The sequence below is a fragment of the Hyla sarda genome, chromosome 6 (assembly GCF_029499605.1).
Source record: "Hyla sarda isolate aHylSar1 chromosome 6, aHylSar1.hap1, whole genome shotgun sequence".
NCBI classification, from domain to species: domain Eukaryota; kingdom Metazoa; phylum Chordata; class Amphibia; order Anura; family Hylidae; genus Hyla; species Hyla sarda.
Window position 1 is genome coordinate 137512560 of NC_079194.1, and position 19801 is coordinate 137532360.

The 19801-nt window shown below is 46.6% G+C and overlaps 1 protein-coding gene across 1 annotated transcript in view; it reads right to left on the reverse strand.

Moving 5' to 3' along the window:
- GNAI2 (G protein subunit alpha i2) overlaps positions 1–18941 on the reverse strand; it is a 65743-nt gene extending 46802 nt beyond the window's left edge. Inside the window, exon 1 of the mRNA XM_056525189.1 lies at positions 18612–18941. Within this exon, the coding sequence (XP_056381164.1) occupies positions 18612–18729 (118 nt within the window). The 5' untranslated portion in view covers positions 18730–18941. The remainder of the gene's footprint in view (positions 1–18611) is intronic.
- Between the last annotated feature and the right edge of the window lie 860 nt (positions 18942–19801).

Genomic DNA, 19801 nt, shown 5'->3' on the forward strand with positions numbered 1-19801 from the left:
GAGGGGAGCTGTGTCCACCACCACATGTTACATGGCCCATTATCCTCCACTGCAAACCATAAACAGTCCCAACTACAGAACATCTGACTTCAGGTAGTGATCCCTACATCTGCTCAGCTGCCATCAGTAACACGAGCCAAAGAGACCTCATCCCCAGTCATCAGTCTTACACTCACATGATGAACAATGAGCGGTGTCAGGGGTCTAACATGAGCCACGTGCCCTCGCCAGTAAAACGCTCATACCAGATTTCACTTCCTGCAGTCACGGCCTCATAATTCATGGTGCATTAGATCCTCCATGATCCGAACACAAAAGGATCATGCAGTTCTGTTACTGACCGCTTACAGTTTTGGGCCAGTTGAAAGCATCTTTGCAGCACCCATGGAGCCAAAAGTAAGTCTTAGAAAGTCGTGGGGAAATGTGTATCCCCTGTTCTTTGGGGAAATCAGGGAAGATGTTCTCTCTCAAAACAAAAATGTGCACACAAGATGAGAACTGCAGTCAGCAATGATACTGTGAGGCTGATACCCCAAGAACAAGGCCCCCACTAACCAGCAGACACCATGCAGCCTCAGGCTTCACTAGAGAGCCTCCCAAGGGGCTCATTCAGCATTCTACTTTGTTTAAATGGGCACTCTCATTAAGGGTAGGGTCACACGTAACGGATCCGCAGTGTATTTTATGCTGCAGATCTGCGGGTAACCCGACACATTTTGTGTCCCCAGCTATTGCCACCTCCGTTCCCCCGCCTCGCAGCTGCAATCTGACGCTACGAGCAGCCACACAGGGGACGTGCGAGTCGCCAAGTCCACTCAGACATCGCAGAGCAGCCGCCATATCTGAGTGCAGTGTACTCAGACACTATACGATGTCTGAGTGGACTCTGCGACTCGCAGGTCCCCTGTGTGGCTGTTCATAGTGGCGGATTGCCGCTGCGAGCAGGCCAGGGGAACAGAGGTGGCAATAGCTGGAGGCACAAAACGGGTCGGGTTACCGGTGGATCTGCAGTGTAAAATACACTGCGGATCCTTTACGTGTGACCCTACTATGGTTTTATTGGTGTTTAAAAAAGCCTCCACTAGGTGTCTCCCTACTTGTTCAGAGCATATTCCCCCTCCCCCCCCCCCCATCTTTTTCACAGACTTTGCACTCCTGCTGGCCTGACAGACGTCCAAAAGCAGGAAATGCTGAGGGGTGTGGGTGCAGCATTAGCCAATCATAGCTCATCTCACACCGAACTGCTCTGGGCTGTGTGAGGGAGGAAGTTCTTCCCTGTATGGCTACAGATTATGTCATTCCTGCTGGGTAAAGCCCCTTCCCAGTCTGTGAATCTGACTGAGCAGAAAATACAGATCAATATCAAGGTAGAAATCTAAAAAATAATAAAAATAAAGGCAGGTCACGACAGGTAGTCTTTAATGGGGTACTGCACCCCTAGACATCTTATCCAAAGGATAGGGGATAAGATGTCTGATCGCGGGGGTCCCGCCGATGAGGACCCCCGAAATATAGCATGCGGCACCCACCTGTGATAAGATGTCTAGGGGTGGAGTACCCCTTTAAATCCCCAACAAATTGCACAATCTGTGCTTGCTGTCAGTAGATGGGGGCATCCTTATTTACACCTAGAGGTTGAAAACCTACGCTGGTATAGTTCTGTTCACAGCTGCCCTGGGGAGGTGTAGTCTGAGCTATAGCTTGCACAGCGTCCTGAGATGTGGAAGGGGTGACATCACTGCCGCAAAAGCCTCTTATATTTGGGCGATGACTCATAACTGTGCTCATTATAGAATGTATAATTTTCAATGAGGGGAAATCACAGATGGAAGCAGCTCATGAACAATCACAGAGCCTTGATGTAAAGGATAGAGAATGTTAAAGGGACTCTGGCCCTGCAGTACATCCATTTGTTATGCAGCTTAATACATCTTGGGATACATCCTGTTATCAGCTATTTCATGCTGGGGGGGGGGGGTGACTGTAGGACAGGAGAATACAATCTACTGTTCCCTGGTATCAGCCAGGTTAGGCCGGGAAAGAGGTTAATGTAATCTATCACCCCGTTTGATGATGTTCGGAAAAAATCTCTCTCTCGTGATCCCGAATACAGTCAAAAACTCCACACTTTGGGGTTACTGGCCCTTTAACTGGTACTTGCCATATTCTAATACTGCAGCGGCCTTGGTAGCTGTGACTGGTGCCTATTCCACTGCACTAATGGCCTGGCATGACCAATGGTACATTCAGCCATCATGCCCAGCTCGGAGACAGGGGCAGCAGCATCTACTATGAAGGCAGGTTGGTGCCCTGTATCTTGTGTGGAGGAGGCTGGCAGCGCCCGGCTGCGGGGAGGATACTGGCACAGACTCTGAACAGAAGGATCCTCCATGGTACACGTCTGCTGGATTTATTCCTGTATAATTACAGAGGCGGCTGCTGACCTCTCAACCACACACCGCCACGAATATCGCTGTGCTCAGTAACCCTCTCACTGCTGAAGACCCATCACAGAGAGGATTCTACAAAGAACCATCACTGTATAATAAAAATTCATGCAACATTGCAATAGATAGTCTATCAGTTATTCACTTGTTTCAATATCTTTGCTTGCTTACAGTGAACCGGAATATTTAAAAAAAAAGATTTCGTCAAAAAACAGCACCTCTCTTGTCCTCAGGTTGTGTGCGGTATTACAGCTCAGTTTCACTAAAGTGAATGGAGCAAAGTTGTAATATCACACACAAGCTGAGGACAGGTGTGATACTGTGTTTTTTTTTTAATTAACTTTATTTTTCTATTTCCGGATAACTCCTTTAAAGGGGTACTCCTGTGGAAATTTGTTTTTATTTTTTATTTTTAAATGAACTGGTGCCAGAAAGTTAAACAGATTTGTAAATTACTTCTATATAAAAAAAATAAAAAATAAAAAAAATAAAAATTTTATCCTTCCAGTACCTTTTAGTAGCTGTATGTTACAGAAGAAATTCTTTTCTTTTTGAATTTCCTTTTTGTCTTGCCCACAGTGCTCTCTGCTGACACCTCTGTCCGTGTCAGGAACTGTCCGGAGCAGCATAGCTTTGCTATGGGGGATTTTCTTCTGCTCTGGACAGTTCATAAAACGGGCATCAGGTGTCAGCAGAGAGCACTGTGGACAAGACAAAAAAGAAATTCAGGAAGAAGAGAATTTCCTCTGTAGCATACAGCTGCTAATAAGTACTGGAACTGTAAAAACATTTTTATAGAAGTAAATTACAAATCTGTTTAACTTTCTGGCACCAGTTGATCAAAAAAAAAAAAATTTCCACCGGAGTACCCCTTTAACCTGTTAAGGACATAGGACGTTCTCTAACGTCCTCACTACCTGGGCTTTAATGCCCAAGGACGTTAGAGAACGTCCTGTTGTATTTCCGGTCTCTGCCGCTCGCCGGGCAGAGATCGGAACTGGATGCCTGTTGAAATCCTTCAGCAGGCATCCAGGGCAAACGCCGAGGGGGGCCATGTAGGCCCCCCATGTCGGCGATCGCCGCAAATCGCAAGGGAAATCGCCCTTGCGATCTGCGGCGATACCGGGCTGATCGGGTCTCTGGGACCCGACCGCCCGGTAATTTCGCATGATCCCGGCTGTCACAGACAGCCAGGATCATGCTGAAGTATCGGAGCGAGGTGGCAAGCCTGCCACCTCCTCCGATCCCCTGCGATCCGTCGGTTAACTTACCGACCAATCGCAGGAGGGGGGCGGTTACTTCCTCCCGTCCTGCCCGGCCCCTTGAAGTCCGGAGAGGACGGGAGGAAGACCGGAGGACGCGGCGGGGGACGGGGGAGTGCTGGGGACCGGCCCCGGTACTTACCTCGTCCCTGAAGACCCGGATCCCGGCGAGGAAGATGGCGGCGGCGGCGACAGGTGAGTATATCTTCAGCCGCGGTCGGGCCCTTTACAGCAATGCACATCGCCGTAAAGCGACATGCATTGCTGTATTGGGACCCTGTAAACTACAACTCCCAGCATGCCCAGACAGCCCTTGGCGTCTGGGCATGCTGGGAGTTGCAGTTTTGCAACATCTGGAGGTCCACAGTTTGGAGACCACTGTGCCCTTCCAGATGTTGCAAAACTACACATCCTCAGCATGTCCTTACTGTCCAGGCATGCTGGAAGTTGTAGTTCTGTAACATCTGGCCCTTCAGATGTTGCAGAACTACAACTCCCAGCATGCCTGGACAGTTTTGGCATACTGGGAGTTGTAGTTTTGCAACATCTGGAAGGGCACAGATTGGGAACCACTGTATTAGTGGTCTGCAAACTGTAGTCCTCCAGATGTTGCAAAACTACAACTCCCAGCATGCTGGGAGTTGTAGTTCGGCAACATCTGGCTCTAAAGATGTTGCCGAACTACTACTCCCAGCATGTCTGAGAATGCTGGGAGTTGTGGTTTTGCAACAACTGGAGGCACACTGGTTGGGAAACATTGTCTGTTTCCTAACTCAGTGTTTCCCAACCCGTGTGCCTCCAGCTGTTGCAAAACTATAACTACCAGCATGCACTGATAAACTGCATGCTGGGAGTTGTAGTTTTGTAACAGCTGGAGGTCCCCCCCCCCCTGTGAATGTACAGGGTACACTCACATGGGCAGGGGGCTTACAGTGAGTATCAGGCTGCAAGTGTGCGATGCAGCAAATTTTGCGCGGCAGCTCAAACTCGCAGCGGGAACTCGCTGTAATCCCCCGACCGTGTGACTGTACCCTAAAAACACTACACTACACTAACACAAAATAAAATAAAAAGTAAAAAACACTACATATACACATACCCCTACACAGCCCCCCTCTCCTCCCAATAAAAATGAAAAACATCCGGTACGCCACTGTTTCCAAAATGGAGCCTCCAGCTGTTGCAAAACAACAACTCCCAGTATTGCTGGACAGCCGTTGACTGTCCAAGCATGCTGGGAGTTTTGCAACAGCTGGAGGCACCCTGTTTGGGAATCACTGGCGTAGAATACCCCTATGTCCACCCCTATGCAAGTCCCTAATTCAGGCCTCAAATGCGAATGGCGCTCTCACTTTGGAGCCCTGTCGTATTTCAAGGCAACAGTTTAGGGCCACATATGGGGTATCGCCGTACTCGGGAGAAATTGTGTTACAAATTTTGGGGGGATTTTTCTCCTTTAACCCCTTATGAAAAGGTGAAGTTGGGGTCTACAACAGCGTGTTAGTGTAAAAAAATAAATTTTTTACACTAACACGCTGGTGTTGCCCTTTACTTTTCATTTTGACAAGAGGTAAAAGGGAAAAACGCCCCCCAAAATTTGTAATGCAATTTCTCCCGAGTACGGAGATACCCCATAAGTGGGCGCAAACTTCTCTGGGGGCGCACAACAAGGCCCAGAAGGGAGAGTGCACCATGTACATTTGAGGTGATTTGCACAGGGGTGGCTGATTGTTACAGCGGTTTTGACAAACGCAAAAAAAAAAAAAACCCACATGTGACCCCATTTCGGAAACTACACCCCTCACGGCATATAATGAGGGGTGAAGTGAGAATTTACACCCCACAGGTGTCTGACAGATCTTTGGAAGAGTGGGCTGTGCAAATTAAAAATTTTGTACAGCCCACTGTTTCAAAGTTCTGACAGACACCAGTGGGGGGTAAATGCTCACTGTACACCTTGTTACGTTCCTCAAGGGGTCTAGTTTCCAAAATGGTATGCCATGTGGGGGTTATTTTGCTGTCCTGGCACCATAGGGGCTTCCTAAATGCGACATGCCCCCCGAGCAAAATTTGCTCTCCAAAAGCCAAATATGACTCCTTCTCTTCTGAGCATTGTAGTTCGCCCGTAGTGCACTTCAGGTCCACTTATGGGGTACCTTCATACTCAGAAGAGATGGGGTTACAAATTTTGGGGGGTATTTTCTGCTATTAACCCTTGCAAAAATGTGAAATTTGGGGGGAAACACACATTTTTGTGAAAAAATATATATACTTTTTTACATATGCAAAAGTCGTGAAACCCCTGTAGGGTATTAAGGCTCACTTTATTCCTTGTTACGTTCCTCAAGGGGTCTAGTTTCCAAAATGGTATGCCATGTGAGGGTTTTTTGCTGTTGTGGCACCATAGGGGCTTCCTAAATGCGACATGCCCCCCGACCAAAATTTGCTCTCCAAAAGCCAAATATGACTCCTTCTCTTCTGAGCATTGTAGTTCGCCCGTAGTGCACTTCAGGTCCACTTATGGGGTACCTCCATACTCAGAAGAGATGGGGTTACAAATTTTGGGGGGTATTTTCTGCTATTAACCCTTGCAAAAATGTGAAATTTGGGGGGAAACACACATTTTAGTGAAATATTTTTTTTTTTTTTTTACATATGCAAAAGTCGTGAAACACCTGTGGGGTATTAAGGTTCACTTTACCCCTTGTTACGTTTCCCAAGGGGTCTAGTTTCCAAAATGGTATGCCATGTGGGGATTTTTTGCTGTTCTGGTACCATAGGGGCTTCCTAAATGCAACATGCCCCCCAAAAACCATTTCAGAAAAACGTACTCTCCAAAATTCCCTCGTCGCTCCTTCGCTTCTGAGCCCTCTACTGCGCCCGCCGAACACTTTACATAGACTTATGAGGTATGTGCTTACTCGAGAGAAATCGGGCTACAAATATAAGTATAAATTTTCTCTTTTTACCCCTTGTAAAAATTCAAAAATTGGGTCTACAAGAACATGCGAGTGTAAAAAATGAAGATGGTGAATTTTCTCCTTCACTTTGCTGCTATTCCTGTGAAACACCTTAAGGGTTAAAACGCTGACTGAATGTCATTTTGAATACTTTGGGGGGTGCAGTTTTTATAATGGGGTCATTTGTGGGGTATTTCTAATATGAAGACCCTTCAAATCCACTTCAAACCTGAACTGGTCCCTGAAAAATAGTGAGTTTGAAAATTTTGTGAAAAATTGGAAAATTGCTGCTGAACTTTGAAGCCCTCTGGTGTCTTCCAAAAGTAAAAACTCATTAATTTTATGATGCAAACATAAAGTAGACATATTGTATTTGTGAAAAAATTTTTTTTTTATTTGGAATATCCATTTTCCTTACAAGCAGAGAGCTTCAAAGTTCGAAAAATGCAAAATTTTCAATTTTTTCAGCAAATTTTGAAATTTTTCACTATGATACGATGCAAGTATCGACAAAATTTTACCAATAACATAAAGTAGAATATGTCACGAAAAAACAATCTCGGAATCAGAATGATAGGTAAAAGCATCCCAGAGTTATTAATGTTTAAAGTGACAGTGGTCAGATGTTCAAAAAACGCTCCGGTCCTAAGGTGTAAAATGGCCTGGTCCTTAAGGGGTTAATGCTTACATCAGGAGACCAAAAATCTGTTGTAACCCAATACACTTCACAGCTAAAGGACTGTTACAGAGTGTCAGTGTAGACCAGTGTTCCCCAACCAGTGTGCCTCCAGCTGTCACAAAACTACAACTACCAGCATGCCCGGACAGCCTTTGGCTGTCCGGGCATGCTGGGAGTTATAGTTTTGCAACAGGAGGCGGCAACCTGGTTGGGAAACACTGGTGTAGACAATCCCCTGTGAGCTAAACATCCTGTACTCTAGACCACTATATTTTGCCTGCATGATCAGGACTAGAGTTGAGTGAACTTACAGTAAATTGGCTCGCAGTGAACCTTCGCAGCTCGGTTGTTGATTACTTTAGTCTGCATAAATTAGTTCCAAGGATTCCAGTTGCCTGGAAAAGGTGGATACAGACCTAGGAGACCTAAGGCTAGGTTCAGACTACGGAATCTCCAGGCAGAACATTTCCGCCCGGAGCTTCCGAGTGTGGCCGAATCGGCGCTAAGATCAAGCGGATTTTCCGTTCACAAATTCCGAAGTGTGAATGGAAACCCATTCACTACACTATACATTTTAGTAAGCGGAATTTACGCCTGCAATTTCAAAGCGGAATTGCAGGTGGAAATTCTGTAGTCTGAACCTAGCCTAAGACTGTCATCCCGGACTTTTCCAGGCAACCAGAGCCCTTGGAAAGCTGAACTAATTTACAAAGACTAAAGTAATCAACAGCCGAGCTGCGAAGGTTCACTGCGAGCCAATTTACTGTAAGTTCACTCAACTATAGTCCTGATTAGAGATGAGCGAAAATTCAGTAAATTCGATTCGTCACGAACTTCTCGGCTCGGCAGTTGATGACTTTAGCCTGCATAAATGAGTTCAGTTTTCAGGTGCTCCCGTGGGCTGGAAAAGGTGGATACAGTCCTAGGAGACTCTTTCCTAGGAATGTATCCACCTTTTCCAGCCCACCGGAGCACCTGAAAGCTGAACTAATTTATGCAGGAAAAGTCAGCAACCGCCGAGCCGAGAAGTTCGTGACGAATTGAATTTACTGTAAGTTCGCTCATCTCTAGTCCTGATCATGCAGGCAAAATATAATGGTCTAGAGTACAGGATGTTTAGCTCACAGGGGATTCTCTATTCCAGTGTTTCCCAACGAGGGTGCCTCCTGCTGTTGCAAAACTACAACTTCCAGCATGCCCGGACAGCCAACTCTAATCAGGACAACAGATATTGTGCCATGAGTTATATAAAAAAAAAAAATTAAATAAAAAAAGAGGGTCTTATGTGGTAGGACACTGAAGTAGGGCTCAACCGATTATCAGTTTGGCCGATAATCACGATTTTAGGCATTATCGGTATCGGCAATTACCTTGCCAATAATGCCCTGCCCCCCGCACCGCCGCCCCATTGCCTCCCCCCTCCCCGGTTTTATAATTACCTGTTCCCGGGGTCCGCGCTAGTGGTGAAATAGCCGATAACTTATAGCGGAATATCGGTATAAGTTGTCAGCTATCGGCCGGAAAGTCCACAGATTATCGGTATCGGCCCTAAAAATCAATATCGGTCGATCCCTACACTGAAGGGGGATCCATCCCCCCAAAGACAGAAGTAAAGGTGAGGTGGGGCAGCGATATTTCTCTGGTTAGCAGAACATGTACGGCTTTCCCAGGGACAATGAATGACAAGTGGAGACGAAACGATTATGTGGAGACTTTCAAGATGAATCCTATAAAGTGTGTGGGGCAGGGAACGGCCCTGACAAAGAATGAACAACAATAGGGCCAAGGAGGGAGGGTCCCATGCAGACATCCCTGACCCGCACATAACAGGCAGACGCATTTTTATCATTAATCCCTGATGATTACCACAATAATAATCTTCTAATATACGAGCCCCGGGTGCTGCGACGGACACAGAGCCCTTGGCTGCTGGGACTGGACTAGACAGGACTTTGCCCTCGGGCAGGATCTTGTTGCCAAGTGCAGGGTGAAGAAGCCGAACCTGCTGCTAGGAGATCAGTAAACAGAGCACTTCAGGAGCCGTGTTACCAAGGGAGCCAATAAGGAGGACACACAGTACGACCGGGGTGGCAAAAACCTGCATAGAAATAAAAGAAATCCCCCCCCAGGCGTAACATTATCTTACATGACAGGGTTAAAAATCACATGAATAACACCTAAAAAAAAAATCCAACAAAATCTGAGGAAAGAATGTGACCGCTGAACAGCAGTGTGGTGATCCGGTCAGAACCCTGCTTTAAATAGATATTAGACGTATCTACCCCTCCCCCACACCACCACATTCCTGGACAATTAAGCTGTAGTTATATCAGGTGAGACCTTATTACGTGTGTCGCGTGTGCGGATGCGGAGCGCCAGACATCACTACAATTTACCACTGAAGAAGAGGGGGGAAAAAAAAGTGTGGCCCCCAATCCTTATCTGGCAAAGGGCTGGGCCGGCCAGGCAGCGTGGGAAGAAACGCTGAATAAAAATAGAGCGTCCGCCATCCATGAGAGAGAATGTGGAGGAGGATAAACTACTCCCGATCTGTGGGCAGGAACGGATTCCGCGCCGTTCTACAAATGCTTAAACTGGTCACCGTTTTCAAATTTCCTGCTTACTGTCAGTGAATGGAAACATGTCTAACTTGGCCTTGTCTCAGTGCTTACAGTCTCTTTTATGTTCTAATTCCGTCACAATGTATCAGTGAAGATAAACTGTAGCTATGGCGGTTTGTCTAGACCAGTGGTGTCCAAATGGTGGCCCTCCAGATGTTGCAAAACTACAACTCCCACTACAACTCCCTCGTAGTTTTGCAACATCTGGAGGCCGACCGTTTGGACACCACTGATCTAGACTGACTACAGTTGTAGCAAACCCTCAGCTGTGTGAACATGACTAGGCCAGAATAGGTTTACAACCCAAATATTCTTTGGCAGCAAATAAAAAAAAAAAAAAAAAATGCATAACTTCCCTATATAGGCCGCAGTTCAGGTAATAACCTTAACCCCTTAAGGCCCATTTGGACCTTAATGACTCAGACAATTTTATTTTTACATTTTTTCCTCCTCCCCTTCATCCACAGACTAGTAAATGGGCTTGTTTTTTGCGCGACCAGTTGTCCGTTGTAATGCCATCACTCACTTTACCATATAATGTATGGCGTAACCAGAAAAAATACTATTTGTCTGGGGAAATTCAAAAGAAAACCGCAATTTTGCTAATTTTGGAAGGTTTTGTTTTCACGCCGTACAATTTATGGTAAAAATAACATGTGTTCTTTATTCTGTGGGTCAATACGATTAAAATGATACCCATGATTATACACTTTTCTATTACTGTTGCGCTTAAAAAAATAAAATCGCTAACTTTTTAACCAAATTAGTACGTTTACAATCCCCCTATTTTGAAGACCTATAACTTTTTCATTTTTCCGTTTAAGCGGCGGTATGAGGGCTAATTTTTTGCACCATGATCTGTACTTTTTATTAATACCATATTTGCTTATAGAAAACTTTTATTAAATTTTTTATAATTTTTTTTGGAATAAAATGTTATAAAAAAGCAGCTATTTTGGACTTTTTTTTATTTTTTATGTTCACCGTACGGGATCATTTACATTTGATTTTAATAGTTTGGATATTTACGCGCGCGGCGATACCAAATATGTATATAAAATACAATTTTTTTATTTTTTTTTTACACTTTTTGGGGGTAAAATAGCGAAAATGGGACAATTTACGTTTTTATTGGGGGAGGGGTTTTTCACATTTTTTTTTTACTTTTATTTTTACACTTTTTATGTCCCCATAGGGGACTATTTAAAGCAATCACTCGATTGCTAATCCTATTCAGTGCTATGTATAGGACATAGCACTGATCAGGGTTATCGGTCATCTTCTGCTCTGGTCTGCGGGAAGGCAGATCAGAGCAGAAGACTCCCGGAAGGCAGCGGAGGCAGGTGAGGGGACCTCCGTCTGCAGTGCAGGATGATCGGATTGCCGCAGCAGCGCTGCGGGCGATCCGATCATCCTGTTAAGTGACCGCGATGCTGCAGATGCCGTGATCGGTATTGATCACGGCATCTGAGGGGGTTAATGGCGGACATCCGCGGGATTGCGGGTCCCCGCCATTACCGGCGGGTCCCTGGCTGCGATCCACAGCCGGGACCTGCCGCGTATGATGCCGGCATCGCTCCGATGCCCGCGGTTATGCTCAGGACGTAAATGTACGTCCTGGTGCGTAAAGTACCACATCACCAGGACGTACATTTACATCCTGCGTCGTTAAGGGGTAAGGGGTGGAAACTTTTTTATTAAATAAACTGGTGCCAGAAAGTTAAACAGATTTGTAAATTACTACTATTAAAAAATCTTTATCCTTCCAGTACTTAGCAGCTGTATGCTACAGAGGAAATTCTTTGATTTTTGAATTTCTTTTTTGTCTTGTCTACGGTGCTCTCTGCTGACACCTCTGTCCGTGTCAGGAACTGTCCAGAGCAGCATAGGTTTGCTGTTTGCTATGGGGATTTTCTCCTGCTCTGGACAGTTCATGATACGGGCATCAGGTGTCAGCAGAGAGCACTGTGGACAACACAAAAAAGAAATTCAGAAAGCAAAGAATTTCCTCTGTAGCAATCAGCTGCTAAGTACTGGAAGGGTAAAGATTTTTTTTTAATAGAAGTCATTTACAAATCTGTTTAACTTTCTGGCACCAATTGATTTAAAAAAAAAAAAAAAAAAAAAACACATGATGGAATAAATTCACTGTATTCTTTACATTTTTCAAGTGCTGCGCCATCTTTCTTCTATTGGATGGACTGTGACCTGGTCGGGGCGCTGGCACTGATTGTGCTGCACTGATAGTGCTGCATTGATTTTGATGAACATTATATAATTATATATAAATAAATAAAAAGGCCCCACTTCTTTCCATAGAATGATATCCAGTAAAAAACATAACAGGCTACATTTGCCAAACAGAGGAGATTATTTTGTAAACCGAGTGATTTAAAGGGATTTTTTTTAAAACAAACTATAGTTTTTCAAGAGGTGTAAAATAATAAAATACACCATACTTCCCCACATGATGTGCTCTCCCTGCTCTTCTGATGAACACACTGCAGCGTGATCCAATCATCATTCTCGGGAGAGCCGGGCAACGTGTACTCTGGGGAAGTAAACTGGGGCACACCGGAGAGGTTGTGCCGGACCGGAGGCGGCTAGTGTATTTTGTTATTTTCCACCCCTTGCCGGCTGGATTTTGTTTTCTAATTAAATTGTAGACCCCCTTTAACTGATTACAAAAAAATCGGACCGGGTGGAAGACCATTCCTCGGCAGCATATAGTAACGTTGATAAAACAGGACAATAGGTTCTGCTGAAACATCACAAATCTGATGGATACATCAATAAACCGGCCCCAGGAGTTGCTTTTAAGACGCAATAACGCAAGTCGCTAATAATCCTACGATCGATACGTCTGTCTGAAGACTCCACAGTACTGACGCAAGAAGAGCCCCCCCCCCCGCCAGCAAGCAATGGGTTAACCTGGGTGCCATGTTTAGCTTCAGACCGTGTCCCATTGTTGAGTGCGGCAGGAGAGTCTGGCGGCGGCGGTGCTGCGGATAAACAGGCGTTATTGTTAATGTAAATATTATCCTCGGACAGTCACACAATGCAGCATAAACAGGAAGCACCATTCTCTTCCCTTTTAAGGCAGTTACTGTGCAGGCCCCAAAATATTAACTCTCAAAAGTAAACCTCTCTCAGGGGTCTACCCCTCGTCCACAACCTAGGGTATCGGTACATTTCAGGGGTATCATTCACCATTTTGGATCATACGGCCTTTTTAACATTAGACAACTTGAAGCTAATAACTAAAGAACTACAAGGTCCAGCAACCAGGGGATTGTCTGATGAGACTTGTAGTTCCACTACCTGGAGTAGTAGGATGTCTGCTCCACCAGTCTCCGGAATACGGGGGCCAAACAATGCACCCCAATGTCCACTGGGGCTCAGCGCCTTCACCTGACAGTTTATTGATCACTTAAGACAGTGCTTCCCAACCAGGGTGCCTCCAGCTGTTGCAAATCTACAACTCCCAGCATGCCCGGACAGCCGTTGGCTGTCCGGGCATGCTGGGAGTTGTAGTTTTGCAACAGCTGGAGGCACCCTGGTTGGGAAGCACTGTCTTAAGACAAGATCAGCTGGGACTTGGCTGCAAACCTGGGGTAACAGGAGTTTCTCACAGCTTTAAAGGGGTACTCCGGTGGAACACTTTTTTTTTTTATTTTTTTTTTTTTAAATCCACTGATGCCAGAAAGTTAAACAGATTTGTAAATTACTTCTATTAAAAAAAAAAAAAATTCTTAATCCTTCCAGTACTTATTAGCAGCTGTATAGTACAGAGGAAATTATTTTCTTTTTGGATTTCTTTTCAGTCTGACCACAGTGCTCTCTGCTGACACCTCTGTCCATGTCAGGAACTGTCCAGAGCAGGAGCAAATCCCCATAGCAAACATATGCTGCTCTGGACAGTTCCTGACATGGACAGAGATGACAGCAGAGAGCACAGTGGTTGTGACAGAAAAGAAATCCAGAAAGAAAAATAATGTCCTCTGTAGTATACAGCTGCAAATAAGTACTGGAAGGATTAAGATTTTTTTTTTTTTATAGAAGTCATTTACAAATCTGTTTATTTTTCTGGCATCAGTTGATTTAAAAAAATAAAAATAAAGTTTTCCCACACGAGTACCCCTTTAAGTCACCCGGTTCAGGTCAATGACAGTGACTGCCACCCTACACAGGGACCTTAAAAAAAGCAGAAGTACATAAAACAAGTTGACGTTTAGGGGAAGTAAGTGAGGATGAGACTGGGCTACAGTGAGAGAATGCTAAATCCCAGCACCTGTAATAAGCTTCACATCATGGCCGACACATAAAAATCACATGAAAAGCTGCGAGCTCCAGAAGAGCAGGATGTGGCTCCGAGTCCACCCATGTCTTCCTGCCAACTTCTTACATAGCGGGCAGCTTTATAAAATCACAGGAAGCAACGAGCGCAGTGACGAATGTCACCATTACCGCACCGGAGACTGTTACACCGCAGTCACGGCAAGTGCGAGCAGAGGATAGCCACCCTCTACAGTCAAGCCGCTCAGGGGCCTGGAAAAGCTTACCAACATAGAGGGGTATAGAGGCGGGTAGTAAAGTGACACACAGAGAGGTATATAGGCGGGCAGTAAAGTGACATGTAAAGGGGGTATACAGGCGGGCAGTAAAGTGACATGTAAAGGGGGTATACAGGCGGGCAGTAAAGTGACATGTAAAGGGGGTATACAGGCGGGCAGTACAGTGACATGTAAAGGGGGTATACAGGCGGGCAGTACAGTGACATGTAAAGGGGGTATACAGGCGGGCAGTACAGTGACATGTAAAGGGGGTGTACAGGCGGGCAGTACAGTGACATGTAAAGGGGGTGTACAGGCGGGCAGTACAGTGACATGTAAAGGGGATGTACAGGCGGGCAGTACAGTGACATGTAAAGGGGGTATACAGGCGGGCAGTACAGTGACATGTAAAGGGGGTATACAGGCGGGCAGTACAGTGACATGTAAAGGGGGTGTACAGGCGGGCAGTACAGTGACATGTAAAGGGGGTGTACAGGCGGGCAGTACAGTGACATGTAAAGGGGGTGTACAGGCGGGCAGTACAGTGACATGTAAAGGGGGTGTACAGGCGGGCAGTACAGTGACATGTAAAGGGGATGTACAGGCGGGCAGTACAGTGACATGTAAAGGGGATGTACAGGCGGGCAGTACAGTGACATGTAAAGGGGATGTACAGGCGGGCAGTACAGTGACATGTAAAGGGGATGTACAGGCGGGCAGTACAGTGACATGTAAAGGGGATGTACAGGCGGGCAGTACAGTGACATGTAAAGGGGATGTACAGGCGGGCAGTACAGTGACATGTAAAGGGGGGTACAGGCGGGCAGTACAGTGACATGTAAAGGGGGGTACAGGCGGGCAGTACAGTGACATGTAAAGGGGGGTACAGGCGGGCAGTACAGTGACATGTAAAGGGGGGTACAGGCGGGCAGTACAGTGACATGTAAAGGGGGGTACAGGCGGGCAGTACAGTGACATGTAAAGGGGGTATACAGGCGGGCAGTACAGTGACATGTAAAGGGGGTATACAGGCGGGCAGTACAGTGACATGTAAAGGGGGTATACAGGCGGGCAGTACAGTGACATGTAAAGGGGGTATACAGGCGGGCAGTACAGTGACATGTAAAGGGGGTATACAGGCGGGCAGTACAGTGACATGTAAAGGGGGTATACAGGCGGGCAGTACAGTGACATGTAAAGGGGGTATACAGGCGGGCAGTACAGTGACATGTAAAGGGGGTATACAGGCGGGCAGTACAGTGACATGTAAAGGGGGTATACAGGCGGGCAGTACAGTGACATGTAAAGGGGGTATACAGGCGGGCAGTACAGTGACATGTAAAGGGGGTATACAGGCGGGCAGTACAGTGACATGTAAAGGGGGTATACAGGCGGGCAGTACAGTGACATGTAAAGGGGGTATACAGGCGGGCAGTACAGTGACATGTAAAGGGGGTATACAGGCGGGCAGTACAGTGACATGTAAAGGGGTGTACAGGCGGGCAGTACAGTGACATGTAAAGGGGTGTACAGGCGGGCAGTACAGTGACATGTAAAGGGGTGTACAGGCGGGCAGTACAGTGACATGTAAAGGGGTGTACAGGCGGGCAGTACAGTGACATGTAAAGGGGGGTACAGGCGGGCAGTACAGTGACATGTAAAGGGGGGTACAGGCGGGCAGTACAGTGACATGTAAAGGGGGGTACAGGCGGGCAGTACAGTGACATGTAAAGGGGGTATACAGGCGGGCAGTACAGTGACATGTAAAGGGGGTATACAGGCGGGCAGTACAGTGACATGTAAAGGGGGTATACAGGCGGGCAGTACAGTGACATGTAAAGGGGGTATACAGGAGGGCAGTACAGTGACATGTAAAGGGGGTATACAGGCGGGCAGTACAGTGACATGTAAAGGGGGTATACAGGCGGGCAGTACAGTGACATGTAAAGGGGTGTACAGGCGGGCAGTACAGTGACATGTAAAGGGGTGTACAGGCGGGCAGTACAGTGACATGTAAAGGGGTGTACAGGCGGGCAGTACAGTGACATGTAAAGGGGTGTACAGGCGGGCAGTACAGTGACATGTAAAGGGGTGTACAGGCGGGCAGTACAGTGACATGTAAAGGGGTGTACAGGCGGGCAGTACAGTGACATGTAAAAGGGTATACAGGCGGGCAGTACAGTGACATGTAAAGGGGTATACAGGCGGGCAGTACAGTGACATGTAAAGGGGTATACAGGCGGGCAGTACAGTGACATGTAAAGGGGTATACAGGCGGGCAGTACAGTGACATGTAAAGGGGTATACAGGCAGGCAGTACAGTGACATGTAAAGGGATATACAGGCGGGCAGTACAGTGACATGTAAAGGGGTATACAGGCGGGCAGTACAGTGACATGTAAAGGGGGTATACAGGCAGGCAGTACAGTGACATGTAAAGGGGTATACAGGCGGGCAGTACAGTGACATGTAAAGGGGTATACAGGCAGGCAGTACAGTGACATGTAAAGGGGTATACAGGCGGGCAGTACAATAATATGGTAAACATTGGGGACAGGTACTGAAGTATATACACAGTATATTCACATTAGAGGATCTATATATTCTATAAAGGATTCACCCAGAGAACAATGTATCTATGAGGTGAACACATACTGGAGGGGGCGCTATAGTTGGATTTATGAAGGCCCAGGAATGATCCGGTGTTTATACGGAGCATATAGACATGTATGGAGGTTGTGTATTCTATAGGAGATGCAGACACACGAGTATATGTGTATAGGGGATGTGTATATATAGTTGTGTGTGTACAGATGACTGAATAGCTATGTGCGGTGTATATGTGTGCGGTATATATGTGTGTGCGGGGTGTATGCAGTGTATGTGCAGTGTTTATGTGTGCGGGGTGTATGCAGTGTATGTGCGGTGTATATGTGTGCGGTATATATGTGTGCGGGGTGTATGCAGTGTTTATGTGTGCGGGGTGTATGCAGTGTATGTGCGGTATATATGTGTGCGGGGTGTATGCAGTGTATGTGCGGTATATATGTGTGCGGGGTGTATGCAGTGTAATGTGCGGTATATATGTGTGCGGGGTGTATGCAGTGTATGTGCGGTATATATGTGTGCGGTGTATATGTGTGCGGGGTGTATGCAGTGTATGTGCGGTGTATATGTGTGCGGGGTGTATGCAGTGTATGTGCGGTATATATGTGTGCGGGGTGTATGCAGTGTAATGTGCGGTATATATATGTGCGGGGTGTATGCAGTGTATGTGCGGTATATATGTGTGCTGTGTATATATGTGTGCGGGGTGTATGCAGTGTATGTGCGGTATATATGTGTGCGGTGTATATATGTGTGCGGGGTGTATGCAGTGTATGTGCGGTATATATGTGTGCGGTGTATATATGTGTGCGGGGTGTATGCAGTGTATGTGCGGTATATATGTGTGCGGGGTGTATGCAGTGTATGTGCGGTATATATGTGTGCGGTGTATATGTGTGCGGGGTGTATGCAGTGTATGTGCGGTGTATATGTGTGCGGGGTGTATGCAGTGTATGTGCGGTATATATGTGTGCGGGGTGTATGCAGTGTAATGTGCGGTATATATGTGTGCGGGGTGTATGCAGTGTATGTGCGGTGTATATATATGTGTGCGGGGTGTATGCAGTGTATGTGCGGTATATATGTGTGCGGTGTATGTGTGCGGTATATATGTGTGCGGTATATATGTGTGCGGGGTGTATGCAGTGTATGTGCGGTATATATGTGTGCGGTGTATATGTGTGCGGTATATATGTGTGCGGGGTGTATGCAGTGTATGTGCGGTGTATATATATGTGTGCGGGGTGTATGCAGTGTATGTGCGGTATATATGTGTGCGGTGTATGTGTGCGGTATATATGTGTGCGGTATATATGTGTGCGGGGTGTATGCAGTGTATGTGCGGTATATATGTGTGCGGTGTATATGTGTGCGGTATATATGTGTGCGGGGTGTATGCAGTGTATGTGCGGTATATATGTGTGCGGTGTATATATGTGTACGGGGTGTATATATGTGTGAGGGTCCAACAAGAGCAGTTACCCAGCAGCAGCAGCTTCACCTCCCGCGCCGCCTTCTCTCCGTCCTCCCTCAGGTTTTTGTCGATGATCTTGGATCTCTCGGCCGCCGCTTTGTCCTCGGCGCTCACCGTGCAGCCCATGGCGGCGATATGTCGCGACAACGCCAAACGTCCCGATAGAGCGTTAGACCGAGAGCCCCGGGCCCCGCCGCGACTCCCGTGCAACTCCACCCCCGCGATAGCCGCGATATCCTTTGCGATACAGAGTAAGAACAACCAGGCTACCCCGACACCAGAGCCAGACACAAGTGAGAGGACGCCCTGCCCGAGAGAACAGCCCACCCCAGAGTCCCGCCCATGCCCCGCCCAGTGTCCCGCCCATGCCCCGCCCAGTCCACACCCCGGCTCCCGGCTCCGCCCCTCAGGAAAGCCGTTATGCGATGATGCGGGTGGTTGGTATACGGGGACTGGGAGTCACGTGTGGGTCACCGGGAATGCGGGTGCTAGGGACGTTTTATACTCAGTGTTTTGTGACAGTTTTTAACCCCTTAAGGACGAAGCGACTTTTCATTTTTGCACTTTAGTTTTTTTCCTCTTCTCCACCTATTAATAATTTTTTGTGCCACTAATTGTTCTTTGTAATGACATCACTCATTTTACTATTCTGCAAAAAAAAAAAAAAAAAAAAAATCATCTGTGGGGCAACATTTAATAAAACGCCATTCTGTAACTTTTGGGGTTTTCCGATTCTACACAGTGCGCTTTTTGGTTAAAATGACACATTGGCCCTGATATACTAAGAATGGAGTCTTGTTTTCTTTGTGTTTTATTCCCATGATATTTACTAATCTGGTGATTTTCCCAATGTTTTGCTTTTTACAACTGCTGTGAGCTGTCAGGGTTTTCCAGAGCTCAAATCTACCATATTTTATGTGGGAACATTAGTAAGATTGTTGAGATTTTCCAAAACTATTTTTATTTGCAAAATGTGATTCCGACTCTTTTTTAAACTGGTGCCAGAAAGTTAACCCCTTAAAGGGGTAGTCCAGTGGTGAAGAACTTATCCCCTATCCTAAGGATAGGGAATAAGTTTGAGATCGCAGGGGGTCCGACCGCTGGGGCCCCTTGCGATCTCTCTGTACGGGGAACAGGCTCTCCGGCCAAATAGCGGGTGTCGACCCCCGCACGAATCGGCGGCTGACACGTCCCCTCA